The sequence below is a fragment of the Raphanus sativus genome, chromosome 1, assembly GCF_000801105.2.
Source record: "Raphanus sativus cultivar WK10039 chromosome 1, ASM80110v3, whole genome shotgun sequence".
Classification (NCBI taxonomy): domain Eukaryota; kingdom Viridiplantae; phylum Streptophyta; class Magnoliopsida; order Brassicales; family Brassicaceae; genus Raphanus; species Raphanus sativus.
In genome coordinates, this window is record NC_079511.1 from 9,209,772 (window position 1) to 9,234,566 (window position 24,795).

Sequence of the window (24,795 nt, forward strand, 5' to 3'; positions counted from 1 at the left end):
GACACTTGCGGTTCAGCAGAAGAAATCTGAGCATCCTCAAAATCATCATCATCAACTAAAAAATTCCCTGGTGTGAGAGATGGGCTCGGTGAAGGAAGCAGATTTTCAGCTTCCGAATAAGGAAAAACAGATTCGTTAAAGACTACATCTCTCGATACTGAGACAGTTCCTGTGTCTCGATTGTAAACTCTCCAGCCTTTCTTACTAAAAGGATAGCCGACGAACACGGAACGAGTACCTCTTTGCTCAAACTTATCACCTCCGTGTTTTTGGTTATGGACGTAACACAAGCAACCAAAAACCCGGATATGATTCATCGGAGGAGGCCTCTTGTATACTAGCTCAAAAGGAGTGCGACCATTGAGGAGTTTCGTCGGAGTACGATTTATCAAGTATCCAGCAGCAAGTGCGCAATAGCCCCAAAATTCGACCGGAAGTTGAGCCTGAAATCTGAGGGCTCTAGCAGTGTTCAGAATATGCCTGTGTTTACGTTCGACCCGACCATTTTGCTGAGGTGTTCCAACACAAGAAGTCTCGTGAATGATGCCACGTTCAGCGAAGAAATCAGTCAAGCAGATGAACTCGGATCCATTATCACTTCGTATAGTTTTAATCTTTGTATCAAATTGTCTGTCCACGAGAGCTATGAAGTTCTTAAGGTGTGTCGGAGCTTCTCTTTTGTTTGGAAGAAGATATATCCAAACCGCTCGAGAGTAATCATCAAGTATTGTTAAGAAATAAGTTGAACCACAAAGTGCCTTTGTCCGATAAGGACCCCAAAGATCGCAGTGAATGAGTTGGAAAGCAAATGTAGTCTTATTAATACTTGAAGGAAAATAATCTCGAGTTTGCTTTGCTCGAATACAAATATCACAAGTCTTTGAATCAAAACCAGAAACACTAAAGTTAGAAATCTGCAACATCTCCATAGCCTTAGAGGAAGGATGACCAAGACGGCGGTGCCAGACATCAGCGGTAGAGTCAACCGATCCCTGAGCCGCATTCACAGCTTCCATTCCTCTGAAAAAATACAATCCATTCTGCTGTTCACCCGCTCCAATCAGCATCAGTGTGATGCGATCCTGAATAATACAAACCTTATCAGTGAGTTGAAATAAGCAACCACTTTCCCTCGTAAGTTGAGAGACTGATATGAGATGACAATGAAGTCCATCAACAAAAAAAACATGTTGCAATCGCAGTGAGGAACCTAGCTGAACACATCCCATTTTCGAAGATGTTGTAAACCGACCATCAGGCAATTTTATATTGACCGGTGCCATATCAGAAACATCAATCAGAAAATCAAGTGAGCCAGTCATATGATTTGTAGCACCAGAGTCAATGATCCAGGATTCAATAAAAGACTTACCAGAAAGTCGAGTTACCGGAGTGGTGTTCCTCTCGTCAAGCATGTGTACAAGCGTTCTCCATTGTGTATCAGTGAGACCGCTAAGACCTAAACGATCATCAGCCGTAAGAGAGTTGGCGCGAGCCTGCGGTGCTGCAACATTGTTTACTCGAGCTGTGTCTGAGGACTTGGCTTTCTGAAACGAACTTCCTGAGCTAGTACTCAAACCACGACCATTATTGATGTTTCCACCAACACCACGATTTGCAGGAGCAGAGCTACCACGAGTATTTGCTTGTCCTGACTTTTGCTTCTGGTTTTCTTCCCACCAATCAGGATAACCAATTAAGCGAAAACAATTTTCTGCAGCATGACCGGAGCGTCCACAGTTTGTGCAAGTGACAGAGCCACCTCTGCGCTCGTTGTTATACTTCGACTTGTTTGTCTTAACCGCAAAACTGGCCCCATCAACTCTCTCAGCATTCATTCGACCCAGTTGTTTTGATTCCTCATCTTGAATGAGGGCGTTGTAAGCCTCATCTAGCGTAGGCAGTGGGACACGTGAAAGCAGTGCTGATTTTATTGCACCATATTCAGTTTCATCAAGTCCCATTAAAAACTGATGAAGTTTATCTTCCTCGCGTTCCTTACGAACTTCTTCCATAGTCTTGGCCTGTTGGTAGTCAGCCATACTCCTCCAGAGTTGAGTCAATTTTCCATAGTATGCTTCTATTGGAGACCCACGTTGTCGGCATGTTGCTAGTTCAGTTTTCAGCCTCTGGACTCGCTGCCCATTCTTTATGCCAAACCTCCGTTGGATATGAGTCCACAACTCATGAGCATCATCAACGTGCGACATTGATGTAGAGATGCTTTCATCAATCGTCAACTTCATCCATGAAACCACAAGAGCATTATTTGCTATCCAGTCCTCATAATCAGCAGAGTTCTCGGCGGGTTGAAGTATGGACCCGTCAGCAAAACCAAATTTCTTTCTAGCCTTTAACGCTAACTTCAGATTCGTATTCCATTCATCGTAGTTGGGACCTTTCAGCAGTGGTTTTGAGATCAAGGTTCCGGGGTTATCACTAGAACTTAGATCGTATGGCGAGATTGTCTTTCGCCGAGTTTCAGTTCGACCTGCATCAGTAGTAATTGCAGAAGTGTTTTCTCCAGACATATTTGCTTCTTCTTCAAAAGAGATCACAGCGGAATTGGATCTCGAGATCGAACAATAACCTTGTGTGTAGTTAGGTTATGGCTCTGATACCATGTCAAGAAACGTAGTAGTATAGAAAGTGTTTCTTATATTCTTTCGTAAGAGGCGTTGCCTTAATATACAAGATGTGCAGCGGCATTAACCGTAAACCTAATTTACAAACTAGATGGGTCTCGTATACGGCCCAATAAAAAGTAGAACATTTTATAATCAGGAGTGCATTATTCATTTAATAATAAACGTTGAACGTGATCATAGACATGATCAACAAACATTTTGAGCAAATGCAAAATTTATTTATAGTGAATTAGCTTCTTTAGGCATTATCACAACCTGTCATGTTCCACTAGTGTTGCACCGATTTTCTATCGACTAAATTTTATGAAACAGGTCCATCAAATCTTATTTTTAAAAACATTATAACTAACTCTATAAGACTCTCTCTCTCGAATAAATAATGTATTAACCCTAAAACACTTTTAAAACATTAACTTTAAGGGTATATCTCTCAAATGAATAATGGTTATATACATTAACCCTAAGATTGTTAGGGTTAAATCAACTAAAGAAAATAGTGGGGGGATTTGGCAAAAGAGTTGTAGTACTCGGAGAAGAGTATCATAGTGGCAACAATGAAGAACAACATACTGATTAATGCGATTATGGTCCACTCCTTTGCACTCGTCTTTCCGTACCAACTCACAGCTATTTTTCTCTTCCACCATTTCAATCACATATATATAGCTTATATAGCCATCAAAAATAACGTGTTGGCTAGCAAAATGATGACATCTTTAGATAAAAGTTGGAAATCTACTCAACTATATTCAACTTATTGTCAACACCTAGTTCCAGTACATTAGTGAATACCATTCAATAGAAATTTCACAAATTTCTCTAAGTTTTCGTTTATGAAGATGATTTCTAATATTGTTCCAAAAAAAATAAGATGATTTCTAATGAAAATGAAGAGACACGATATTAGAATACAATGAAAGTGCTTCATATAAATGCTATACTTGTATGTTCTTATAATTAGTCATTTTATATAAATTATCACTATGTATTCTAATGTTTTATATACTTTAAGTGTGGTTCAGACAAATTATTAGCTTCTTCTACTCATACTGGTTTTACTATTCATTCTCTATATTTTTAATTCATCTTCCGTTCCTATACTGTATGTATATTGGTCTCCAACTCTCTTGATATTCTATTTCATGCATAGTACTATTAAAACAGTCACCAATTGGCAGATATAGGATTAACACTATCTAACTTTGGTAGGGAATGTAAAGAATCGATGTAGAACGAATAAAAAGTTGACACGAGATGATTAAATGAGACGCGATTAACGAAGATAGGATGATATAATAATGCTAAAAGTCATTAAATAACGATTTTAATAAACAAGGTCGTTTTCTAGAATAAGAGAAAAAGGAAGAAGGACAACGAGCCACTTGCACTCGCGTAGGGACGCAACCGTACGTGCGTGACTGTGATATGTGGTCTCTCTAACTTTCTTGTCTTGTCCAATCTATTCAATGGCCCAGAGGAGGAGATACGTTTGTAAATTTTTATAAAATCGTATGGGTAGTGTAGTCTTTTTCTATTCATCGACATGTTCTTGGTGAGATGTTGTTTTCTCCTTCACATTACCTTACGTGATGACGACTACTTCCCCCGTAACACGGTGTCGAGATCCAGGCTCTCAATAGAAGACGGTGTAGGACGAAAAGGTAATATTATCAAACTTTAATAAAATTTGATATGATTTGTCTATTTTTAAGTATGAAATCTTTGTAGTAATATGGAGAATATATAACAACAATTTTCTAAGGCTTATTTTATTTCATATTTTACTTTGTTAGTTTTTTTCTTTGGGTGAAATATATTAGATTAACCACAAGGTGGTGGGCTAGTGGTCTTGAGGCAGTTCCAACGCCGATACGGACCCAGGTTCGAATACCCCTTGTGGCCACGAAATGCTTTACGCCCACCCCAAGTTTAAATTTAAGCGCGGCGTTGGTGCTGGGCCCTTGGGTAATGGGTATTAGCAACGGCTGGTTTCGGGCCAGGGGTGACTACGGGCCTAAAGATTGCGGAAAGCTACGGAAGTGACTACGGGCCTATGGGTTGCGGAAAACTACGGAAGTGTCTACGGGTCTAAGGGTTGCGGAACATCCCTGTTAAAAAAAAAAAAAAAAAAAAAAAAAAAAAAAAAAAAAAAGAAATATATTAGAGATATGAAAGAAGAATAATCATTCTTGAATAAGGCCATGTAGGTCTTGATTCTATATCAGATTAGACAAGTTGTTAGGCAACATTTGTTAGGAGCTCCGTGTCTCAAAAGAAAAGTCGTCGATAGTCTCGTTATCACTAATCACTTAGGCATGTTACATGTTTATAATAACTATAAAGTACTTAAATTAAATAAATGTAGCAGTGTAACATGGTACGGGTTATAAAATAGTTTGGTTCGTAGGACCCACGTTGTCTGAGTAATTTACAAACGTAACCTGGGATTTCGACTGTTAATTACTTGGTAGATTTTATGTCTGCAGTTATATTTTTATCTTCTTGTCTGGATGCCCGTGCGTGTCTGGTAGGTCCCTGCCCTTCTATGGAAGCAACGCATTTGACTCACCAACTCAAAACAATGGCTCAAAACCTGCAAGTTTGGTCTCTAGAACATGTCCATCGCCAAAGGAACTCGGTGGCGCAGAAAATTGTAGACAATGTTACTAAAGACCTCCGGTTACAGTCTTATACTGCTACGGGTGGTCCTACATGGCTGAGCCCCCTGATCAATGCTGAAGCTGAACCCACGAACGCTATTCAGTGAAAGCTCATCCATCATAATTACTCCTCTTTTGTAGTGAGTGATATGGGTTCTCGAGGATGCTTCCTGCATCAACTTATCTTTATCTTTTATTAGCTTTTTTGCCTACCTATTGGTTTTGGCTATGTTATGTTTGGAAGTTCTTGCTTCTATTTTGAACCCTGCCTTATGGCTTAATAATATTCAGTGTTAAAAAAAAAGACTCTAGAACATACTCAATTAAGGACTATGCAGTTTTTGTAGTTTTTATAAATCATAAAATTAGTAGCGTCCGACTATAGTTTTTTTGTAACTAACGTCCGACTATAGTTCTCAACTGATAATCTCACATTTAAAACATAGTTTTTAAAATAAGTTAAATAACAGTTGCAAAGTTTATTAAAAATAAATACTATATAATTTTAATAATCAAGTAAGGTTAAGATGTTTAACATTTTTCATTTATGTATAAAAATCTAAAACGAATATAATATGAAACGTATGAAAGTTTTTTAATTTTTTTTTGATTATTACTACATATTTTTATCAAACAATTCATACATTTTTCAAGTAACCTAACTAGCTTTTGTAGTTTATTTTATACATGGTGTTGTCAACTATTTGACAAAAAAAAAGTGTTGTCAACTTCATTAATGTAAACATAGAGCTCATAATTTTGGTTTTGTTTGCAAACTTTTCTCCTTCTTCTTTTTGTGTTAACGTGTTTGAATTCTGTCTTTTCTTTACAGAATTTCACACAATTTCAACTTCACATAAACTAATGATTGTTTTCAAACCAACGTATTTTGTAAATACATAAAGAAACTGTGTTTAATTTTCTGTAGCTACTTTGATTTCAAAGTAATATTTAAATAACACAATAAAGGTAAGAATTTAAGAGATTAGTAGAAATGGATAAGAAAACTTAGAAAAGAAAATGGAAATGTCTTGGATCCTTCAACTATCATCTCTCTCTCTCTTTCACATATGGGCGGCTCGAATAATATTAACACAAAAGCCCTCCTCACTGTTCGTATTTACAGTACTGCCACCACCATTACAAAAAAAAAGAGTTAAATCGTACTTTTGAAAGACATGAGAGCACAGAAAGGAGAAGAACAAGGACGAAGACGAAGACGACGACGACGAACAAGGATAAATCTGAGATTTTGCTCGAGTAAGTCCACTCAAGAGAGAGAGAGAGAGAAGCTCGTGAGTAGAGAAAAAAAAATCTTATCTTTTCTCTTTTGTTTCCTGGATCGGATCGGGAAAGCTAAAGATTCCTTTTTTGAAGCTCTGCTCTGTGATGTTCTTCTCTCGAGCTGAGGTTTGATGCCGCTTGAAGAAGCTGCGATTAGATTCCCCTGTTTACTTGAATTGGAGCTAAAGCGTAGAGATATGTTTAGATACGTTGCTGATTCGTGCTTCCCGTAGATTGATTCTCTTGGTGAAAAAAAAGTCTGAATCTTTATTTGGAACAACAAAAAAAAAGAAAGGATTTTTGAGATCGATTTTGGAGGTTTAGAGAGAGAGAGAGAGAGAGAGATGGAAGAAGTAGGAGGTCAGGTAGCTTCTCCGATATTCATACACCAATCGCTTTCTCCGATGGGGAGAAAACGCAACCTCTATCACCACCAGATCCCCCCCAACCGTCTCCTTCCTCCATCTCAGCCTCAGCATCAGCAGTGGAGCTCTAACATGTGGGATTGGGATAGCCGCAGATTCGAAGCTAAACCCGTGGAAGAATCTCAGGTAGGAGAAGAAGAGAGGAGAGGGCTTGATTTGAATCTCGGAAGCTGTCTAAACAACGCCAGCAACGCCTTGGAGGAGGAAGCAGCAGCTAGACCGAGCAAGAAGGGTCGGTCTGGATCTCCGGGGAACTATCCGGTTTGCCAGGTGGACAATTGTAGTCAAGATTTGTCTCATGGTAAGGATTACCATCGAAGGCATAAAGTTTGCGAAGTTCATAGCAAAGCTACTAAAGCTCTCGTTGGCAAACAGATGCAGAGGTTCTGCCAACAGTGCAGCAGGTTGAGAGACATATGAATCTCTTACCCTTTTTTTTTGTGCAAGTGCTTCTAAGAAAAATCTTGTTTTTTTTTTAAATATGAGTTGAGTTTCTTTCTGTTGCAGGTTTCATCTTCTTTCTGAGTTTGATGAGGGGAAAAGAAGTTGTAGGCGTCGGTTGGCTGGCCACAACCGTCGTAGGAGGAAAACTACTCACCCGGAGGAGGTCGCTTCTGGTGTTGTGGTTCCAGGGAACCGTGATAATAATACATCTAATGCCAATATGGATCTTATGGCTTTGTTGACCGCCTTAGCTTGTGCACAAGGTACTAATTTTGCCACTATGCAGTAGCTTTTTCTGGTTCTAAGTGTTATTGTCTGTGGTTTTCAGGTAAGAATGAGGTAAGGCCGATGGGGTCTCCAGCTGTGCCTCAACGAGAGCAGCTTCTTCAGATACTTAACAAGATAAATGCATTGCCTTTGCCCATGGATCTCGTCTCTAAGCTCAACAATATTGGAAGTTTAGCCAGGAAAAATACTGATCACCAAGTGGTGAACCCTCAAAACGATGTGAACGGGGCTTCTCCTTCCACCATGGATCTGCTTGCTGTTCTTTCCGAAACGTTAGGCTCATCTTCACCTGATGCGCTAGCCATATTGTCTCAAGGTGGGTTTGGTACAAAAGACAATGACAAGGCTAAGTTATCTTCTTATGACCATGTTGCTACAACGAACTTGGAGAAGAGAACAGTTGGTGGGGAGAGAAGCAGTAGCAGTAACCAATCTCCTTCTCAGGATTCAGATTCACATGCTCAAGACACTAGGTCTAGCTTGTCCTTACAACTATTCACCTCCTCACCCGAGGATGAGAGTCGACCGAGAAAGTATTATTCGTCTGCCAGTAGCAACCCTGTGGAGGATAGATCTCCATCTTCATCTCCTGTCATGCAAGAGTTATTCCCATTGCAGAGGTCCCCTGAAACCATGAGGTCTAAGAATCATAATAACACAAGCCCCGTGAGGACTGGGGGTTGCTTGCCTCTTGACCTCTTCGGTGCATCAAATAGAGGAGCTGCGAATCCTAACTTTAAAGGATTCGGGCAACAGTGTGGTTATGCGTCTTCTGGTTCTGACTACTCTCCTCCTAGCTTAAACTCTGATGCTCAGGTTTGCAGCTTGTAAACTCCTCTTTAGCATCTCTGTGTATATGTAAAGTGAAACAAGCCCACTTATGATTTTTTTTTATTTTTATGGCATTCAAACAGGACCGCACTGGAAAGATAGTCTTCAAACTACTTGACAAAGATCCAAGTCAGCTCCCTGGAACGTTACGAACTGAGGTGATCATTTCTGAGCATTATCTAAACCTTCCTTATATATAAAGTTATTTGGTTGCTTCCTTTGAATACTCATTGTGATTCTCTCTTCCTTTTATTACAGATCTATAACTGGCTGTCGAACATTCCATCAGAAATGGAAAGTTATATCAGGCCTGGCTGTGTTGTTCTATCTGTCTATGTAGCCATGTCACCTGCGTCGTGGGAACAAGTGAGTCAAAATATTTTAAATGTGTTTGTTAATTGAACTATACTACGCTATGTGCAGCAGCAGCTTAGGGAACGGCTTGTGATATTTTTTTTTTCAGCTCGAGCAAAACTTGCTGCAACGGGTTGCTGTTATGTTACAAGATTCTCATTCAGGTTTTTGGAGGAACTCGAGGTTTATAGTTAACACAGGCAGACAGCTCGCTTCACACAAAAATGGTGAGAGCTCGTGAGCTCGTACTTGTAATGTTCTGATTTTATGTCAATAATAATCATTAACATGTAACTGGTTACAGGTAGAATTCGCTGTAGCAAATCATGGAGAACTTGGAATTCACCAGAGCTCATCTCAGTGTCACCTGTAGCTGTGGTAGCTGGTGAAAAAACAAGTTTGGTAGTAAAAGGTAGAAGCTTGACTAATGATGGGATCAGGTAAAAAACTTAAAACACCTCAAAAGTTTCATCCTTTCTCTCTGTTTTTTTCGTCTTCAGATCTAACCTTTGTTATGATTGTGCTTTCAGTATACGTTGCACACATATGGGTAGCTACGTGTCAATGGAGGCAACAGGGGCAGCGTCTAAACGAGCCATATTTGACGAGTTGAATGTAAAATGTTTCAGAGTCAACAACGCACAACCTGGTTTTCTTGGACGCTGTTTCATTGAGGTATAACTGAACTTAACAGCGTTCTTTGTCAATCTTGGAGAAGATGTTTAACAGTCTTACTTTGTGTACAGGTGGAGAATGGGTTTAGGGGTGACAGTTTCCCATTGATAATTGCCAATTCATCCATCTGCAAAGAGTTAAATCGCCTTGAAGAGGAGTTTCACCCGACAGAGAAACAAGCGCAGACCTCAGATCACCGTCCCACATCAAGAGAAGAGACTTTATGTTTCTTGAACGAGCTTGGTTGGCTTTTCCAGAAGAACCAAACCACCGAGCAGCCTCGGGAACAATCCGAGTTTTCCCTTTCCCGCTTCAAGTTTTTGCTCGTCTGTTCAGTTGAAAGAGACTTTTGCTCTGTCATCAGAACCCTTCTCGACATGTTGGTAGAGAGAAATGTAGTGAATGATGAGCCGAACAGAGAAGCGTTGGATATGCTCGCGGAGATTCAGTTGCTGAATCGTGCTGTTAAGAGGAAAAACAAAAAGATGGTGGAACTACTCATTCATTACTCTGTTAATCTCGGTTCCTCTAAAAAGCTGGTCTTCTTACCCAATATAACCGGACCTGGCGGTATCACACCTTTACATTTAGCTGCTTGTACATCTGATTCAGATGATATGGTTGATCTTCTCACCAATGATCCACAAGAGGTATCTTTCTTTCTCTTCCTCCCCCATGATTTAAACATCAAAAACCATCCTCTATAACTGATGAAATCCTTTTTAAAACTGTTGCAGATCGGATTATCGAGCTGGAACTCTCTGTGCGATGCAACAGGGCAAACTCCATATAGCTACGCTGCAATGAGGAACAACCATACGTATAACTCATTGGTGGCTCGTAAACTTGCAGACAAAACAAACAAACAAGTCTCACTAAACATTGAGGGCGAGATTGTTGTTGACCAGTTGGGACTCAGCAGGAGATTAAGTACAGAGATGAACAAGTCTTCATGCGCCTCGTGCGCAACTGTGGATTTAAAGTATAGGAGGAGAGCCTCAGGCTCGCACCGTTTGTTCCCAACTCCTATCATTCACTCAATGCTTGCGGTTGCGACTGTATGCGTTTGCGTCTGCGTTTTCATGCATGCTTTCCCAATCGTCCGACAAGGATCTCACTTCAGCTGGGGAGGTTTGGATTATGGCTCCATCTAGGCAAGAAAAAAAAAAAGAACAAGAATGTAAGATTATATACTTGTTATTATTCTTTTGGCTTCACAACTGAAAAGACAGATACTTTACTGCGGAGAGCTCATGAGGGTTGGCTGTGCGTCTGCGACAAAAGACCAAAGTGCTCTGATCAAAACAGAGGGAGAGTTTCATCGTCGGCGTCGAGAGTTCTTTGTTTTTTCTGGTTCAGTTATATACTTCGGTATGGCTAATTTTATTGTGTATTTCTGTGTATTTCCTACTTATTATTATGACTAATATAATATTATGCTGCTTCACATACAGAGCACTGAGCAGTTTACTATTTTGCATTTTTTTGTTCTTTGTAAATTTGTACTTTGTACAAGAGAGTCTCATGTTATTGTAACTTTAGTTTTTGTTTTCAGTTATGTTTTTATTTCAAAGGATGTATTTGTTCGTTTTCAGTTATGTTTTCATTTCAAAGGATGTATTTGTTTTCACTTAATATCTTTGCATCTCTATTTCCTCGGTTTGATATTGCAATAAACTTTCAAAAAAATTTATTAGTGATCTTTGTTATTTTTCTATGTATGGATTACGCATTAAAAGGTGTTAAAAAAATGGTTACCTATATTTAAAGGTGATGAGAGAAAGCCGAAAGGTACTGGAAAGCATTATATATTCACTCTGATAATAACAATAAAAGGTTATGGATATACAATTTATGATAAGAATTTTTTTTTATTTATGTTAAGAATAATCAGACGATTACTTAATCTAATTTGCTAAACCATTTACTGTGTACTAAAACCTATGTAATGGAAGAAGATCGGTGGAAACCAAGAGAGGAGGAAGCAAGCAATGACAGAATGGGCATAGGAATCATGTCACAGAGTGACAGAGATCCCAAAAGGCCATAACAGGTTAAGGATTCCCACGTGGATTGTCGAGCTTTTGAAACATATCACAAGACACTAACTCACAAGTAAAGGATTCTTGAGTTTGTGTGATTCCGTTTTTAGTTTATCAATTTCTACATTTTTAACCTAGTCAAAAATATATACGACAGTCCAATTAAGCTACAATTGTACATGTATGTAAAACCCAATGCGTGGTTTTTGTAAGGTTAATTTTCCGACTTTTATTTGCATAAATAAAAATGGGAACACATCTTACAGTTGACATTTAACACACACAAAAAAAAAGAATAAATGATTTTACATAATGCCACTTTTTCAAAGAAATTTTCCTGGCAGCGGGAAGAAGAGTGGAAAAAAGGACAACGACAAAAAAAAGAACACTCTGTAACGCTTACATTTCAAAAAGTTTATTCCAATTAATATGGCGATGATTAAGGCAAGCAATCTTGATTATAGTTTGTTTATATATTCTCTATGTTAGTTTGATGCGTATCTATAAATAGGGCTTCCAAATTAATGAAAATTTGATGAGAAAATTATAAGAAACTTCAAATACGATGTGAGTGGTGGGTCATGTTGCATTTGAGGTGCCACTCTTTTCAAAGATGCTCTACTAATATTAGGTAATTAGCTTTTTGGCTTCCTTTCTATTTCTCCTTATGTAACTTTATAAGCCAAATAATTACCGATATAATATCTTAGAAGCCAAGTAAATTATAAAGATTATGTTAATATTTACAAACACACGAATATGTTAAGTTAATAAGCTTTGTTACTACAATGTGATGTTGAAAACAAAGTTACAATGTTAAACATAAGATACTCTTAAATCCCAACTACACATGACCAAAGTACAGAAAACATTAGATATTAACAATACTTATATTTCCAAACTTTAACAATATACACATCATTCTTATGGTTATTCTTGCATCCCCGAATTTAATTAAAACAATATATCCACCCACCCAAACCTAATAAACATCAACCACTCCGATCTATATGTACTTTCAATCAGCCAAACAGCAATACAATCATTTCCTTATACACGTATAAAGACTCGTAACTGATTATACCCAAAAGTCCATAGTTACCCTCCTCTGACACGTGGAATTACCCTAGTAACACCTCCATTTCCTCCTCCGCGGCCGCCACCGCCGCCGCCTCTAGTCACACCGTCCAAAATAGCTTCACCAACACCTTCACCGAGACCTTCCATTATACCACCAAGAAAATCAATCACAACCTGCGACGCCACCCTCGCCGCCGTTCCCAAAACCGCCGGAGACCTATCCCTTCCTTTGTGTCCGTTTGCTCGGAGGCCGTTCACGGCGGCGTCCTTGGCGCAGACCGCGTGCAAGTGGTAATCGCAAACGGTGCAACGGTAAACCCTCCCGACTCGCTTACCTCTCTTGCACTCTCCACAGAGGAATCCTCCAGAGTGGTCTCCGCCGGTGTTGTTGGCGGCGGAGGAGGAGAGGAGCTGGAGAGGGTGGTGGTGGAGGGAGGAGGAGGAGAGGGAAGGAGATAACATGGCGCAGCCAGGATGCATCTGGAAACTGCAAGCTTTGCATCTGAAAGTGTAACCTTTTGGTGATCTTCCACACACGTCGCATTTCGATTTCATTATTCCTCCTTTCGCTGTTACACAACATCAACACAAAAGAAAACTATTAGCAGAAAAAAAACATAAAAGAAAATTAATCTTTGCATGGCGGGAGCGGTTAGAAAATTGTGTGTTTACTTGGTCTTCACGGAACAACCACAAGGTCGCGGACTATCTTACTAAAACAGTACCGTTTATTGATGATGGCTACATGTTTCATTATTATGTGTCTAACTCTAGTGTTAATCTCCTCCATGAGGATTACATTAGTTCATCAGTATAGAGGAATGTTTGTCGGAAAAAAAAATCTTACTAACTTGACACCTAATAATTATCTTTACTAGTAACCGTTTAATGCCATAATTGTGATGTTATATCCGCATGTTGTCGAGGAAACAATTTAACCGAAGTTTGATCATTATGTTGTTCAGGTATATTCTAACGATCAAAACAAAAATACGTATGTTCCACTACTTTGTATTTTAAGTTAAGTATTTTCTTTTTCAGTGATTCCTTTGTAACTCAACAACTATTGTTTTATTTTGATACCCACTAGACCAACTAATAGTTGTTTTGATTATTCATGTAAAGCAATCAAGTATGTAGTAGACAATAGTCAGGGTTTCCTTATAGTGTTGTGTGACTCTAGTGAATTGGTCTGAAAAACATACAACGGAACGGATCTAACGTTAATTAGCATTAACACGAAAAAAAAAAGTCTGAAAAGGTAAAGCCAACATACAAAAATACCACTAAACTAATTTTATTCAAAAATGTTCCAAACATTAAGAGAGAGGATAGGTACCGGGCTTGGCAAAGAAGAGAAGCTGATGCTGGTAATGTAGAGGATGTGCCTTGAGTACAGGAGGAGCCGAAGCACAAAATTCATGGAGCTGATAATCGCACTCTTGGCACACATACCTAATCCCAGCTCCTTCTTCTTTGCACCCTGCACACGTGTAGATATCAGGCAACTCAACTTTGACCAGCACGTGTCGCGGATGTCCGAAATGAACCATCTCTTCCCCTCTCATCAGTTGAGGAGATACCGGAAACTCTACGAACCGTGATCGAGGTGGTTTTCTGTTAAGATCATTAGTATGTACCACGGCTGTTGCGGCGGTAGCGTTTGAGGCAGAACGTCTAATAGCTACGGCTGCGGCGGCCACAGCAGAGTTGTTTGTGGAATTGGAATTGATGACTATGGATTTGCTTCTGATCATTCTTCTTTTGCAAAATGAAAACCTTGAGTTGGTGGTGGAAGCTATGATTGGTTAGTGTTGTTTTGTGTGGTACGGTGGTGAAATTTGGAGGGGTTATTTTCCCAATTGGAGTGGTAATATTAAGTGGAGATGAGAGTTTATTTATGGTGGAAAATGTTGTTAACTGTTTTCATAACATAGACAGGTTTTTCTAAAGAGAGAAGCGTGTAGTTTTCTTTAGGGTTTCTAGAAAGAAAAGAAGATGCTTCGTGGACTTAAATGTCACTTGTCAGTCATTGCATGTGCCAGCCTTTCACGTTAAAAGTTCAAACTAAATAGTGAATTAAATCATGGTTTATCTTATAGATCTTCTCTTAAGTAGATATGGCTGTGCATGTGTGAGTATGAGAGTTAGGGTTTGTCGCTACAATTTCGTCAATTTGAAGCAACTAAATTGTAGAACTATGAAGCGCCAAAAAAGTCCCATTATCAATAATCCTTACCAAATCACATTACATGTTGAAATATTCGTTTGTTTTACCCCTATATATACATTTTATGTTGCATAGCATGAGTCCACATATGCAAGAAAAAAATAAAGGTTCAAAATATATTTCTTTTTGATGAAATGTTAAATTTATTAATCATCAAACCAAGAGAGGTTTATGTACAAAAAATGGAATCTATATCTCAAATAAGTAGCTGTGTACTCTAAACCAGTGTTGAAGAAGACCTCTAGTTCAGGTTCAAAATATATTACTCTACCAAAATAAATTACATAACGAGAAATGCTTAGTTCCCTACCAAATCCGACAGTGGAATATATCACAAAAAATGTATTGGCCCCGATTTAATTCCGATTCTCCAAGAGATCATTCAAACAAGTATAGTGATAGCTTCCAAGCAAACCCCAAAGATAGAACTAATTTTTCGTAGTAATTCAAAAAGTAATATTCGTGCATAGACTTTCGTTCAATGTTTTTCTTAGTGGTGGATTTCCGAGAAAATGGTTTTGCTAAACACATGGTCATCTTATGATATTCAAAATACAACTATGATTGGCTGTTATGAACGTTAAAATAATAAAAATTGTTTTTTTAACATATCCTGATATATAAATATAGCTAGGTTTCGCTCTGAGTATTTTATGCAAATGAAATTATATATAATGGTCATAATTACGAATAAAATTCTACTATAAATTAAAGTTCTCAATCACTTGAAATAGTGGGCAACATTTATTATTCACCGCACCAAATTTTGCATACGGATCCAACCGTGGTGACAATTAATGGAATAAGAATAAATAGAATAACAAGAATGAAATAATTATTAAAATAGAATATATTTTCCATTTATTCCAAATCAAAATTGTAGAGAAATGTTTATGAATATTTTTCTTTGTGAATTAGAGTGATTGTGGAATTGATTAAATGAGTATTTCGTTCAAGTTATATGGAAAAAGAAATTATGGAATCAACGAAATTAATCATTTCAAATCATTCCTTTCCAAAAATTAGCAATTCAGGGCCTGACTGGTGTAACCGCAGCGGTTGCGGTTGCGGTTGCGGGAGTTTGCGGGTGCGGGTGGTTGCGGTTTTAAGCGTTTTTTAGAGATTTGTACGACTGGTATAGCTGTTAGAAATTGTTGCGTTTGCGGGACTCTTATGACTGGTAAACTACAAAACGCAACATCTGTTAAATAATAATTTAACAATATTTACATTTTATGTAATTATAAAAATATTAAAAATCATAATAATATGATAAATATAAAATTTATATTTATAAAATCATATTATTCAATTTTAAAAATTTATAGAAAATATTTTAGTTTTGAATTTTATAATATAAATTGAAATATAATATGAATACATTTTACAATTTCTATTATTTCAATTGGGAATTTTTATTGGATATTTTTATAATTATTTTTATTTATTCTGTTTTTAAAGAAAAAAAATTTACCCTCCCGCAACCGCCCGCAACCGCAAACGCTAGCTGGAACCAGCTTTTGATTTTAAGAGGTTCGGAGCGGTTTGAAGCGATTTGTAGCGTTTTCTGTGATTGTTTCGAAACGCCAACAACCGCTATAAACCGCAAAAGCTGCGTTTGTGGGTGGTAGTGGGAAAACCAGTCGGCACCTCAGTTGCATCTTTAACGTTCTTCCTCACGAGCAGCTTCTCAGTACATGGTATTGAGATTAAGTATCCGAATGGAGTAGCAGGACAAGTGCAGTGCAGTTCTTCTACCACATGCAGTTTTTCCGCACTGCATTCACCATTTACCATATTCTAATCAATTCAAGCGGAAAATCTGCATGCAGTTCAATATTTTTGTCTTTTTGTGGAAAAACAGGAAATTTGTATGTGAATCTCATCCGCCAACATTTGGTGGTGTTGATCTGCTTTTTTTTTGTTTGGTCAATAAATAACTTTGTTACAACACATAACTTTAAAATATATTTATCTAGTTTTATGAATATAATATTTTTATTTTATTTTATTTACAACTTTAACAATACAAAATTATCATTCTCTACTTATTATTTTTGTCATATAATTTTTATTTTTTAAATAATTATATTAATATAATGCATATTTAAATTATAATATATTATGTATATCTATAGTAATATAGATTAAATATGTATACTAATGTAAGAGATGCATACTTTGTATTACACAAATATATAGTAATATAATTTAAATATGTATATTTATGAAGATATATATATATATTTCATTTATATATTTAATTATGATATGTATTATGCAAATATATAGTAATATAATTGAAATATGAACAATAATATAAGAGATATATTTCAATAAATTTTATTTTAAAATTGTGATATTATGGATTTAGTGCAATAATTTTTTCTATTTATGTACTATATTTATATATTATATATTTGATATATTTTATTATAATTTTTTAAATATTTAATCTACTTTATTTAGATTTTTATCATTTAAATTATAATAACTGTTTGTTCTGATTGATCCGTATTTTTCCTGCATGTTCTGCATCTCTCCTGCTTAATCTGTTTGATCTGTACTTCTCATGTTTGATCCGCTTGATCTGCTTGGTTTGCATTGCTTGAACCGTTTTTACCATTCGAAGAATTCACCATTCCTTTAATATACTTTTGATATTTAAAATTTTCCAGCAATAAATAAAAGGAAGAAAATATTATAAGAAACAAATAGCTTTTCAGCTTTTGTATGCGCTGTAAGAGAAGGAGAAGAGCATCAAAGAACAACAGAGGACAACTGACACCATAATTAAGATTCTCACACAAAAGTTTAAAACATATCAAAACTTGATTACAAGTCTTGATTTTAGCCAATTGTTTCACTTTGTTCAATTTCACAAGTTATTCCACTCTGTCATTTCATCTCCGGATTAATCATTCTTGGAGTAATCATTCTTTCCAATTAAACGAAAACGTACATATTTAAGATAATCACAAGGTGGTGGGGTAGTGGTCTTGTGGCAGTTTCAACGCCGATAAGGACCCAAGTTCGAATACCCCTTGTGGCCACGAAATACTTTACGCTCTCCCAAAGTTTAAATTTAAGTGCGGCGTTAGTGCTGGACCTTTGGATAATGGGTATTAGTAACGGCTGATTTCGGGCCAGGGGTGACTACGGACCTAAAGATTGCGGAAAGCTACGGAAGTGACTACGGACCTATGGGTTGCGGAAAACTACGGAAGTGTCTACGGGTCTACGGGTTGTGGAACATCCCTGTTAAAAAAAAAAAAAATAACATATTTAAGATACAGAAGCGAATAAGAGAACATTTAGTCATCCAACTAACAGTAGTTTTCTCTTTATTCTCATACATTGTTCTGGATAATGAATTATCTTCATGAACATAGATATTCTCAGTTTACAAAAAAAAAAAAAAATAGATATTCTCTAGGTTATGATTAGGGACAGTTCGATTTTCTTTTGTTCGTTTTGGTGTAGTTACGTTCGTCTTATTAAACCTATAACCAAAAAAAAAAAAAACTCTTATTGAAGCTTGTCTTGGCTATAATTCATTTTTTGTCATCTAGTAGATTATACTATTAAAACATCTAACAAGTGACTTAACTTAAGTTCAGTTGTGTTTTGTTTTATATATCTAATGCATAACTAAATTTTAAATATGCATCTTTCTTCACCCGGCTGTGGTACGTAACTTAAGTCAAATGAATGGTTAGGGTTGATAGATTAAGTCTTGATTGTAATGGAATTTTCTGATAGTTTAAGAAATATATTAAAATCAAAATTGAAAGTTGAAACTATAAAGAAGTTATTGCCTAGTTACTCAGCAACGTGCTAATTAAAGAATCCTAATTAAACCTATCACAGATGACTTTATATATACATGCGCTAGCTGGCAGATTGATGCCATTGGTTGTATTAAATTTTATTTCTGTCAATAACATGTATTATACAGATTTGAATTCAGATGGTGACACAGTAGCTTCAGTAAGATGTTTAGAGGGAGATATGCTGGGATTTTTTAGGTTAATCAGTTCGGTTTGGTTATGTTAGGTGACTTATTTCGGTTCAAATAAAGGTATCATTGATGCTAGTTCTCTGATAACCTATGTTTGTTATAAAATAATGATTGTTACATTACAATCTTACACGTAAATATTTTTCTCCTGTTACAACTTCAAGTATTAAAGTTGCATGTATAGATTGATCAGATAAATCAAACTTCCAATATTGCCTTCAGAAACTGGAAGACGATACAAACTAGTTTACAAAATCAGGCTTGTAAAGCCCATAATACGAGATTTATACTATTAGGCTTTCTTTCAGCCCATATAAGACAATGGTTAACTCGTGAACGAAGCAAAGGTGGTCGGAGGTGGCAGTTTCTTATATGAATCAGTCTACGTTCGTTATTGTTAAAAGGGGAGATGAACCTGCTAAGGGACACGTGGGATAGTGACTTTTGTCGGCCAAGTAACGCCACGTGGGTGTATGCTTTATTTCAACTTTTTATCCATGTCCGTAACTTGGATTCTTTGAAAAGATACTTCCCTAAATCGAGGACCTAACTCCGATAAATACTCCGATAAATACTGTCTCTGTACCTTCATGTCTTATTTATGTCTCTGACAGTATACTATTCATTTCATCTTCTTGTTCTTATCCACGTACGAAGAGACCTTTTCTGAAATGAATTTTGCATTTAGAAGTTAACTGCAATATAACTCCTCGCCATTCCGGAGGGTTACTCGACCATATCACTACTCTGATGGTTGCGGCAGTGTTATTCACCATAGACACACAAATTTTAGAAATTATATATAAAATATCAAATTACTCAAACAAACTGAAAACATTATTTCCGTTTGTGTAATTTGCTTTAATTTATGTTAAGTTTGTTTAATGTATTTTTATTTTGTTTGAGCTTTATTTAATGTATTTTTCTATTTGTGTGAATTTTATTTTGATATAATGTAATGTTTTTATTTAATTTAATATATTTAAGTTATTCTAACTAAAGTTAGTAGATGTATTTGTGAAAAAAATAATTGTAAAAACTGAAAAATGAATAGTAGTTTTGAGGGTTTGAATAGTAAAACCTTGAAGTGTTACTATTCAAAATTTTAAAATTTGAAGATTTTAAATTAAATTGTAATGATAAAAACTTAAAAATTTGAAAATTTCAGGTTGGGTTTGAAATGTTCTTAATGAGCAAACCTCTTTATGAAAATGTCTAATACATAAATACTGTGTTTTTGTTTTGTTTCTGTGAAGTTACCTTTTACTCATCTCATGGAAGTTGGATCCAATACATGAAAAATAAGGTGACTTCAAGTATTTTATCACTAATAAGTCAAATCAACTTTGTCATGGGAAACATTCTTTAATAAGCAATATGGTTTCTTGTATTTACCCATTTATTTTCACACTTTAAAACTGCGATTGTATGGTATTATTAGCGTAAAATATTAGAGGAAAATTAACTGAAATTTTTAGTTTAGTTACTCCAAACTAAAACCAATCAGGAGAAAATCATTTTTGTTGAAGGAGATAAATGTTTTTGTCTTCTAGTGAGTTTGTAGAGTAATATATTCCTTTCCTCTTTTATAAGAATAAAAGATTTATCTCAAGGCTTGATTGTTGTAACCGCAGCAGATGTGGATGTAGTTATGGGCGTGATACGGATGGTTGCGATTTTAACCGATTTTCATAATTGGTACAGCGGTTAAAATTGATGTGTCTTTTTGAAAGAATTTTAAATTTATTCAAATAAAAAACAGTTTTACATAAAAATTCTGCAACTTTAATAGAGAGAGAAAATTATAACTAAAATTGATGTGTTTGCAAGATATTTATGACTGATTAACTACCAAATGCATCATTTGTTAAATAATAGATTAACAATATTTATATTATATATAATTATAAAAGTATTAGAAATTATATATTATCATAATACAAAAGTTATATATATAAAATTATACTATCTTTTTTAAAGTATAGAAAATAATTTTGTTTTAAACTTTTATAATATTAATTAAAATATAATATAATATTTTTAATATTTCTATTAGTTCGATTTAATATTTTTATTAAATATTTTTATTCATACGTTTATTTTCAAAAAAAAAAGAATCATCCCGTAACCGTCTGCAGCCGTAAACGTTAGTTGGAACCAGCTTTTGATTTTAAAAAGTTCGAAACATATGATTATTTTAAAACACTAATAATCGCTGCCACCGCAAAAACTGCATTTGCGTATAGTTTTGGATAAACCAGTCATAACCCCTTCTACTTTTTCTCATTTTTTCTAAATTTATTTACTCCGAGTTATTCCAATTTTACCAGTCACACTCTAAGAACTACTTCCTCAAATCCCCTTATTATTAAAAGGAAAGAAAAATATCAGAGTAACCTTAAAATTGTATATTATTTACATGAGTGCTATTACGCTGACGTGTCGCACTCACAGAGCTTCTCAGACCCCTTTTGAAGACATCCACACCCATCTAAGTTATTTACATAGAATGCCATTGGACTGTCTTAAATATATAATAATATAGTGTTCCTTAAAAACATGCATATAACATAGTTACATACCACTAACGTGTACTGACACACATCATATTCCATACGTTATTTAACATTTCCTTATTTTTTAACATACTTTTATTTGTCGATCTATAATATGAGATTGCTAACAAAATCTAAGATATACTGGTATCACCATTTATTTTGGAATCTGCAGAATAATATTTGAAGTTAGTTGAAAACAAAAAAAAATGTATATATGTTATGATATAAAAAATGTATTTTCACTATATTCTAATTAATTTGTAATTTTATAAACCTGCAAATTTATTCCTCCATATTTATATAGTGATATATATATGTGTTTCATATTAATATATTTGATGATTTAAATTTATGTTTGCATTTTGATTATGACTTCGATATTGCATAGTCCTGTATTTTCAATATTTGTGTGTTACAATAGCAATATTTGGTTTCTAAATTATTTATTTATTTTTGTACGTATTTGACAGATGATTTCATATTCTTTTATTTCTTTTCAACTAAAAGTAATTATAAAGAATCATATTTTTTTTGCTTGGTACATATTTCAAAAAAAAAATGTTCGTAATTTTTTATTGGTACATATTTTAAAGTGATATTCAAAATAATACGGGATTATGGCAAGAAATCTGTAATCATAGGTTTCATCCTTTTGACCTTCCGAATTATGTTTTCAATTAGAGATACAAAATAAAGGAAAGTTGAATATCCTCTTGGTCTCCACATTAATTTAGTTCTAAATTTATTGCTTAATTTTTTAAAAAATAAAGCAAGTAAAGATGGGAGATGTCAGTTATGTGTATATTATACCAATTAGCGTTAAAATTAATATGGTATTAGTATTATACGTGATTAGATTACTTTTTTAAATGAATGCGACATTCCATATCGTTAATTACATATCAATTGATTAACCTAAGATTGTATTTGTGAAGTTTAATTACTTAAAATTTTGTCTAACTTTTAAGTTCTTTAATCGGTGACTGCCAATTAGTTTGTTTAGTTGGTATATTCCATATGCAATTATCATTTAAGACGCTAAATTTCAGTCTTAGACAACTTCAAAGATATCATCTTTTCAGAGTTTTATTTTTCATTTCATCTTTATTAATAATTTAAATGATAATTAGACATATATTCCAAATATAAGTTCAAATAAATAATAAAAAAAATTCAAAAAACTCTATTTATTATTTAAACATTCTATTAGTTTTCTTTTCAAACATTTTAAAAAGTTTATTTCAAAATTCAAAGATCCCTTTAAATATTATTAATATTTTAAAATCCAGTTTAATTCCATACTTTATAATTAATACAAAATTATGTCATTGTCTTTTTCCCTTTACTGTTACACACTACCACACTATATATATTAAAAATATTACATATTAAGTTTTTAAAAAATTCATTCCGCGCAATGCGTGGATCTCATCCTAGTATTAGTAGTATACGGTATTGCCAAAACAAATTAAATCTGATGGATAGATTGAAGATAAAAAAAGTTTAAACAATATTGAAGTAGTGATCAGACTAAGAATATATTTTATATATCATGAGTGAAACAATCTAATCTAACTAATCTTTGCAAGTTTCCTTTTCCGAAGAATAGTCTAAGTCTAAGCTATTTTACCAAAAAGAAAAAAGAATAGTCTAAGCTGAAATTATAATAAATTTCAGCACCTATAGAAATTAAAATGTAGTCTTACTGAAAATGTTAATTGGTTTTCTTATAAACATCAAAGCAAAATAAAAGTGCGTCAAGACCAGTCTGAGAAAAAAAGACAAAGCAACCGACTGTATAGGGCATCAAAATTTCCAGCAAACTTTTAGTGATATATAGAGTATGAAAGAAAATTTACATAAATGAAAATTACACAAAATTTTAAGTGAGCATAGAACATTAAGAAAAAATTGAAAATGTTAGACCGTCACTCTACCTACCATGTCTAATCCAGTATCATCACGGTGTTTAGCTCTAATCCAAACTGAACCACAAAGCATGAGTATTTATTTATTAAAAAGGTAATGAATATTGTAAGTTATAAGGTTGATGATATGCTCTTTTTTTTTAACACAAAGGTTGATGATATGTTTGCAGAAGAGTTTAGTTAATTAAGGGACAAACATGTTTCCCATTGGCTCTTCTTCACCACCAGAAGCAAGTTGCAAAAGAGATTGAAGCACCAAACACATATCTTAGAGAAAAAGGTTTAAATCCTTTTTAATCGTGCTGCAAGTTGCACTTTTTGCGTTGGTCGTCCAAATTGCACACTAATCTTCATTAAACAATTATATATGATTTGGGTAAAGATGTGTTCAAAAATAAATTATTTGGGTGAAGACATAAAGTAGGCAATTGTAGGGTCACAACACCTAATACGGGCTATGCTTCATCACTTAACCAGTGACAAAATAATCACCGGATGTACAATCCGGTAATGTTCGGTTGTATTTGACTGCATTACCAAACTTCAAAAGGAGCATACATACCATAGCAGTGGCTAGTGTTACGTTTAATAGTATGTCTCCGGTCCGGTTTTGATAGGAGTTCTGTAGAAACATAAAAAGTGGTTTGGGAGTTCATGCATAGTTTACTTCTTAAAAGTACTTTCATGTTGTTTTGGTCGTACTAAGATGCGTTTTCTCTAACGACTCACGTGGTCAAACGATGCAAAAAGGTCACGTGAATCAAGTGCTACTAGTCTTGTTTCGAGCCACCTATCTATGGGTTTTTTTTGCCAATTTGAAGAGATAAGAATACAGAAAGTTGTCTCTTCCACTTTCCTCATCACCGTTTTCTCTTACTTTATTTGGTTAGATTTTCCAATTACATTTGTAACTATTAGTGGTCACATATAATTGTCATATCCAATTTTTAATATGACGTGGATCACACTTCTCTTTTTACATGCTTATCTTCTTAATTAAGATATTAATTCTCATCCCGCATCAGAAGCGGCTAAGACTGAACTTTACACTAAATAAGTTATAGCTGTTTCATATTCACAGGGTTATTCATATTATGTAGGGAAATTATCACCACATTTGCTGAATGTTTTATAGGTTCTACATGCTAGCTCGTAGCAAGTTATATAACTGTAAAATAGTTCCACAATATAACTTTAACAATTCATTGTGCAAGTTAACTTTCACAGTTTTACACCATAGTAACAAGATGGATCGCAGACTCGAGTTTGTTTGAGAGTGACTTCATCTCGAATGTTGGTACATAACTCTTCCATTACTAAAATTAAA

General features: G+C 35.0%; 3 protein-coding genes across 3 annotated transcripts; 2 read left to right on the top strand and 1 right to left on the bottom strand.

The window, feature by feature from the left end:
* The first annotated feature begins 4,009 nt into the window (after positions 1-4,009).
* On the top strand, positions 4,010-5,631 carry LOC130511899 (uncharacterized). The gene is made up of 2 exons (XM_057009743.1): positions 4,010-4,309; positions 5,135-5,631. The coding sequence occupies exons 1-2, from the start codon at positions 4,192-4,194 to the stop codon at positions 5,413-5,415; spliced, it is 399 nt and encodes a 132-aa protein (XP_056865723.1). The 5' UTR covers positions 4,010-4,191; the 3' UTR covers positions 5,416-5,631.
* Positions 5,632-6,369: 738 nt separating this feature from the next.
* On the top strand, positions 6,370-11,203 carry LOC108805958 (squamosa promoter-binding-like protein 14). Its single transcript, XM_018577957.2, has 10 exons — positions 6,370-7,421; positions 7,525-7,724; positions 7,790-8,565; positions 8,664-8,738; positions 8,839-8,946; positions 9,044-9,161; positions 9,239-9,374; positions 9,465-9,609; positions 9,681-10,259; positions 10,347-11,203. Exons 1-10 carry the CDS (start codon positions 6,937-6,939, stop codon positions 10,761-10,763), a joined length of 3,039 nt encoding a protein of 1,012 aa, XP_018433459.1. The 5' UTR covers positions 6,370-6,936; the 3' UTR covers positions 10,764-11,203.
* Positions 11,204-12,522: 1,319 nt separating this feature from the next.
* Positions 12,523-14,630, bottom strand: LOC108861823 (protein VACUOLELESS GAMETOPHYTES). Its single transcript, XM_018635789.2, has 2 exons — positions 14,071-14,630; positions 12,523-13,300 (listed from the first exon to the last, which is right to left on the bottom strand). The coding sequence occupies exons 1-2, from the start codon at positions 14,486-14,488 to the stop codon at positions 12,750-12,752; spliced, it is 969 nt and encodes a 322-aa protein (XP_018491291.1). The 5' UTR covers positions 14,489-14,630; the 3' UTR covers positions 12,523-12,749.
* Between the last annotated feature and the right edge of the window lie 10,165 nt (positions 14,631-24,795).

Coding starts and splice junctions, on each gene's coding strand:
- LOC130511899 (XM_057009743.1), top strand. CDS start 4,192: ATGTTCTTGGTGAGATGTTGTTTTCTCCTTCACATTACCTTACGTGAT. Junction 4,310..5,134: donor AGACGGTGTAGGACGAAAAG/GTAATATTATCA, acceptor TTATGTCTGCAG/TTATATTTTTATCTTCTTGT.
- LOC108805958 (XM_018577957.2), top strand. CDS start 6,937: ATGGAAGAAGTAGGAGGTCAGGTAGCTTCTCCGATATTCATACACCAA. Junction 7,422..7,524: donor TTCTGCCAACAGTGCAGCAG/GTTGAGAGACAT, acceptor TTTCTGTTGCAG/GTTTCATCTTCTTTCTGAGT. Junction 8,739..8,838: donor CTGGAACGTTACGAACTGAG/GTGATCATTTCT, acceptor CTTTTATTACAG/ATCTATAACTGGCTGTCGAA.
- LOC108861823 (XM_018635789.2), bottom strand. CDS start 14,488: ATGATCAGAAGCAAATCCATAGTCATCAATTCCAATTCCACAAACAAC. Junction 13,301..14,070: donor TCTCTTCTTTGCCAAGCCCG/GTACCTATCCTC, acceptor GTTGTGTAACAG/CGAAAGGAGGAATAATGAAA.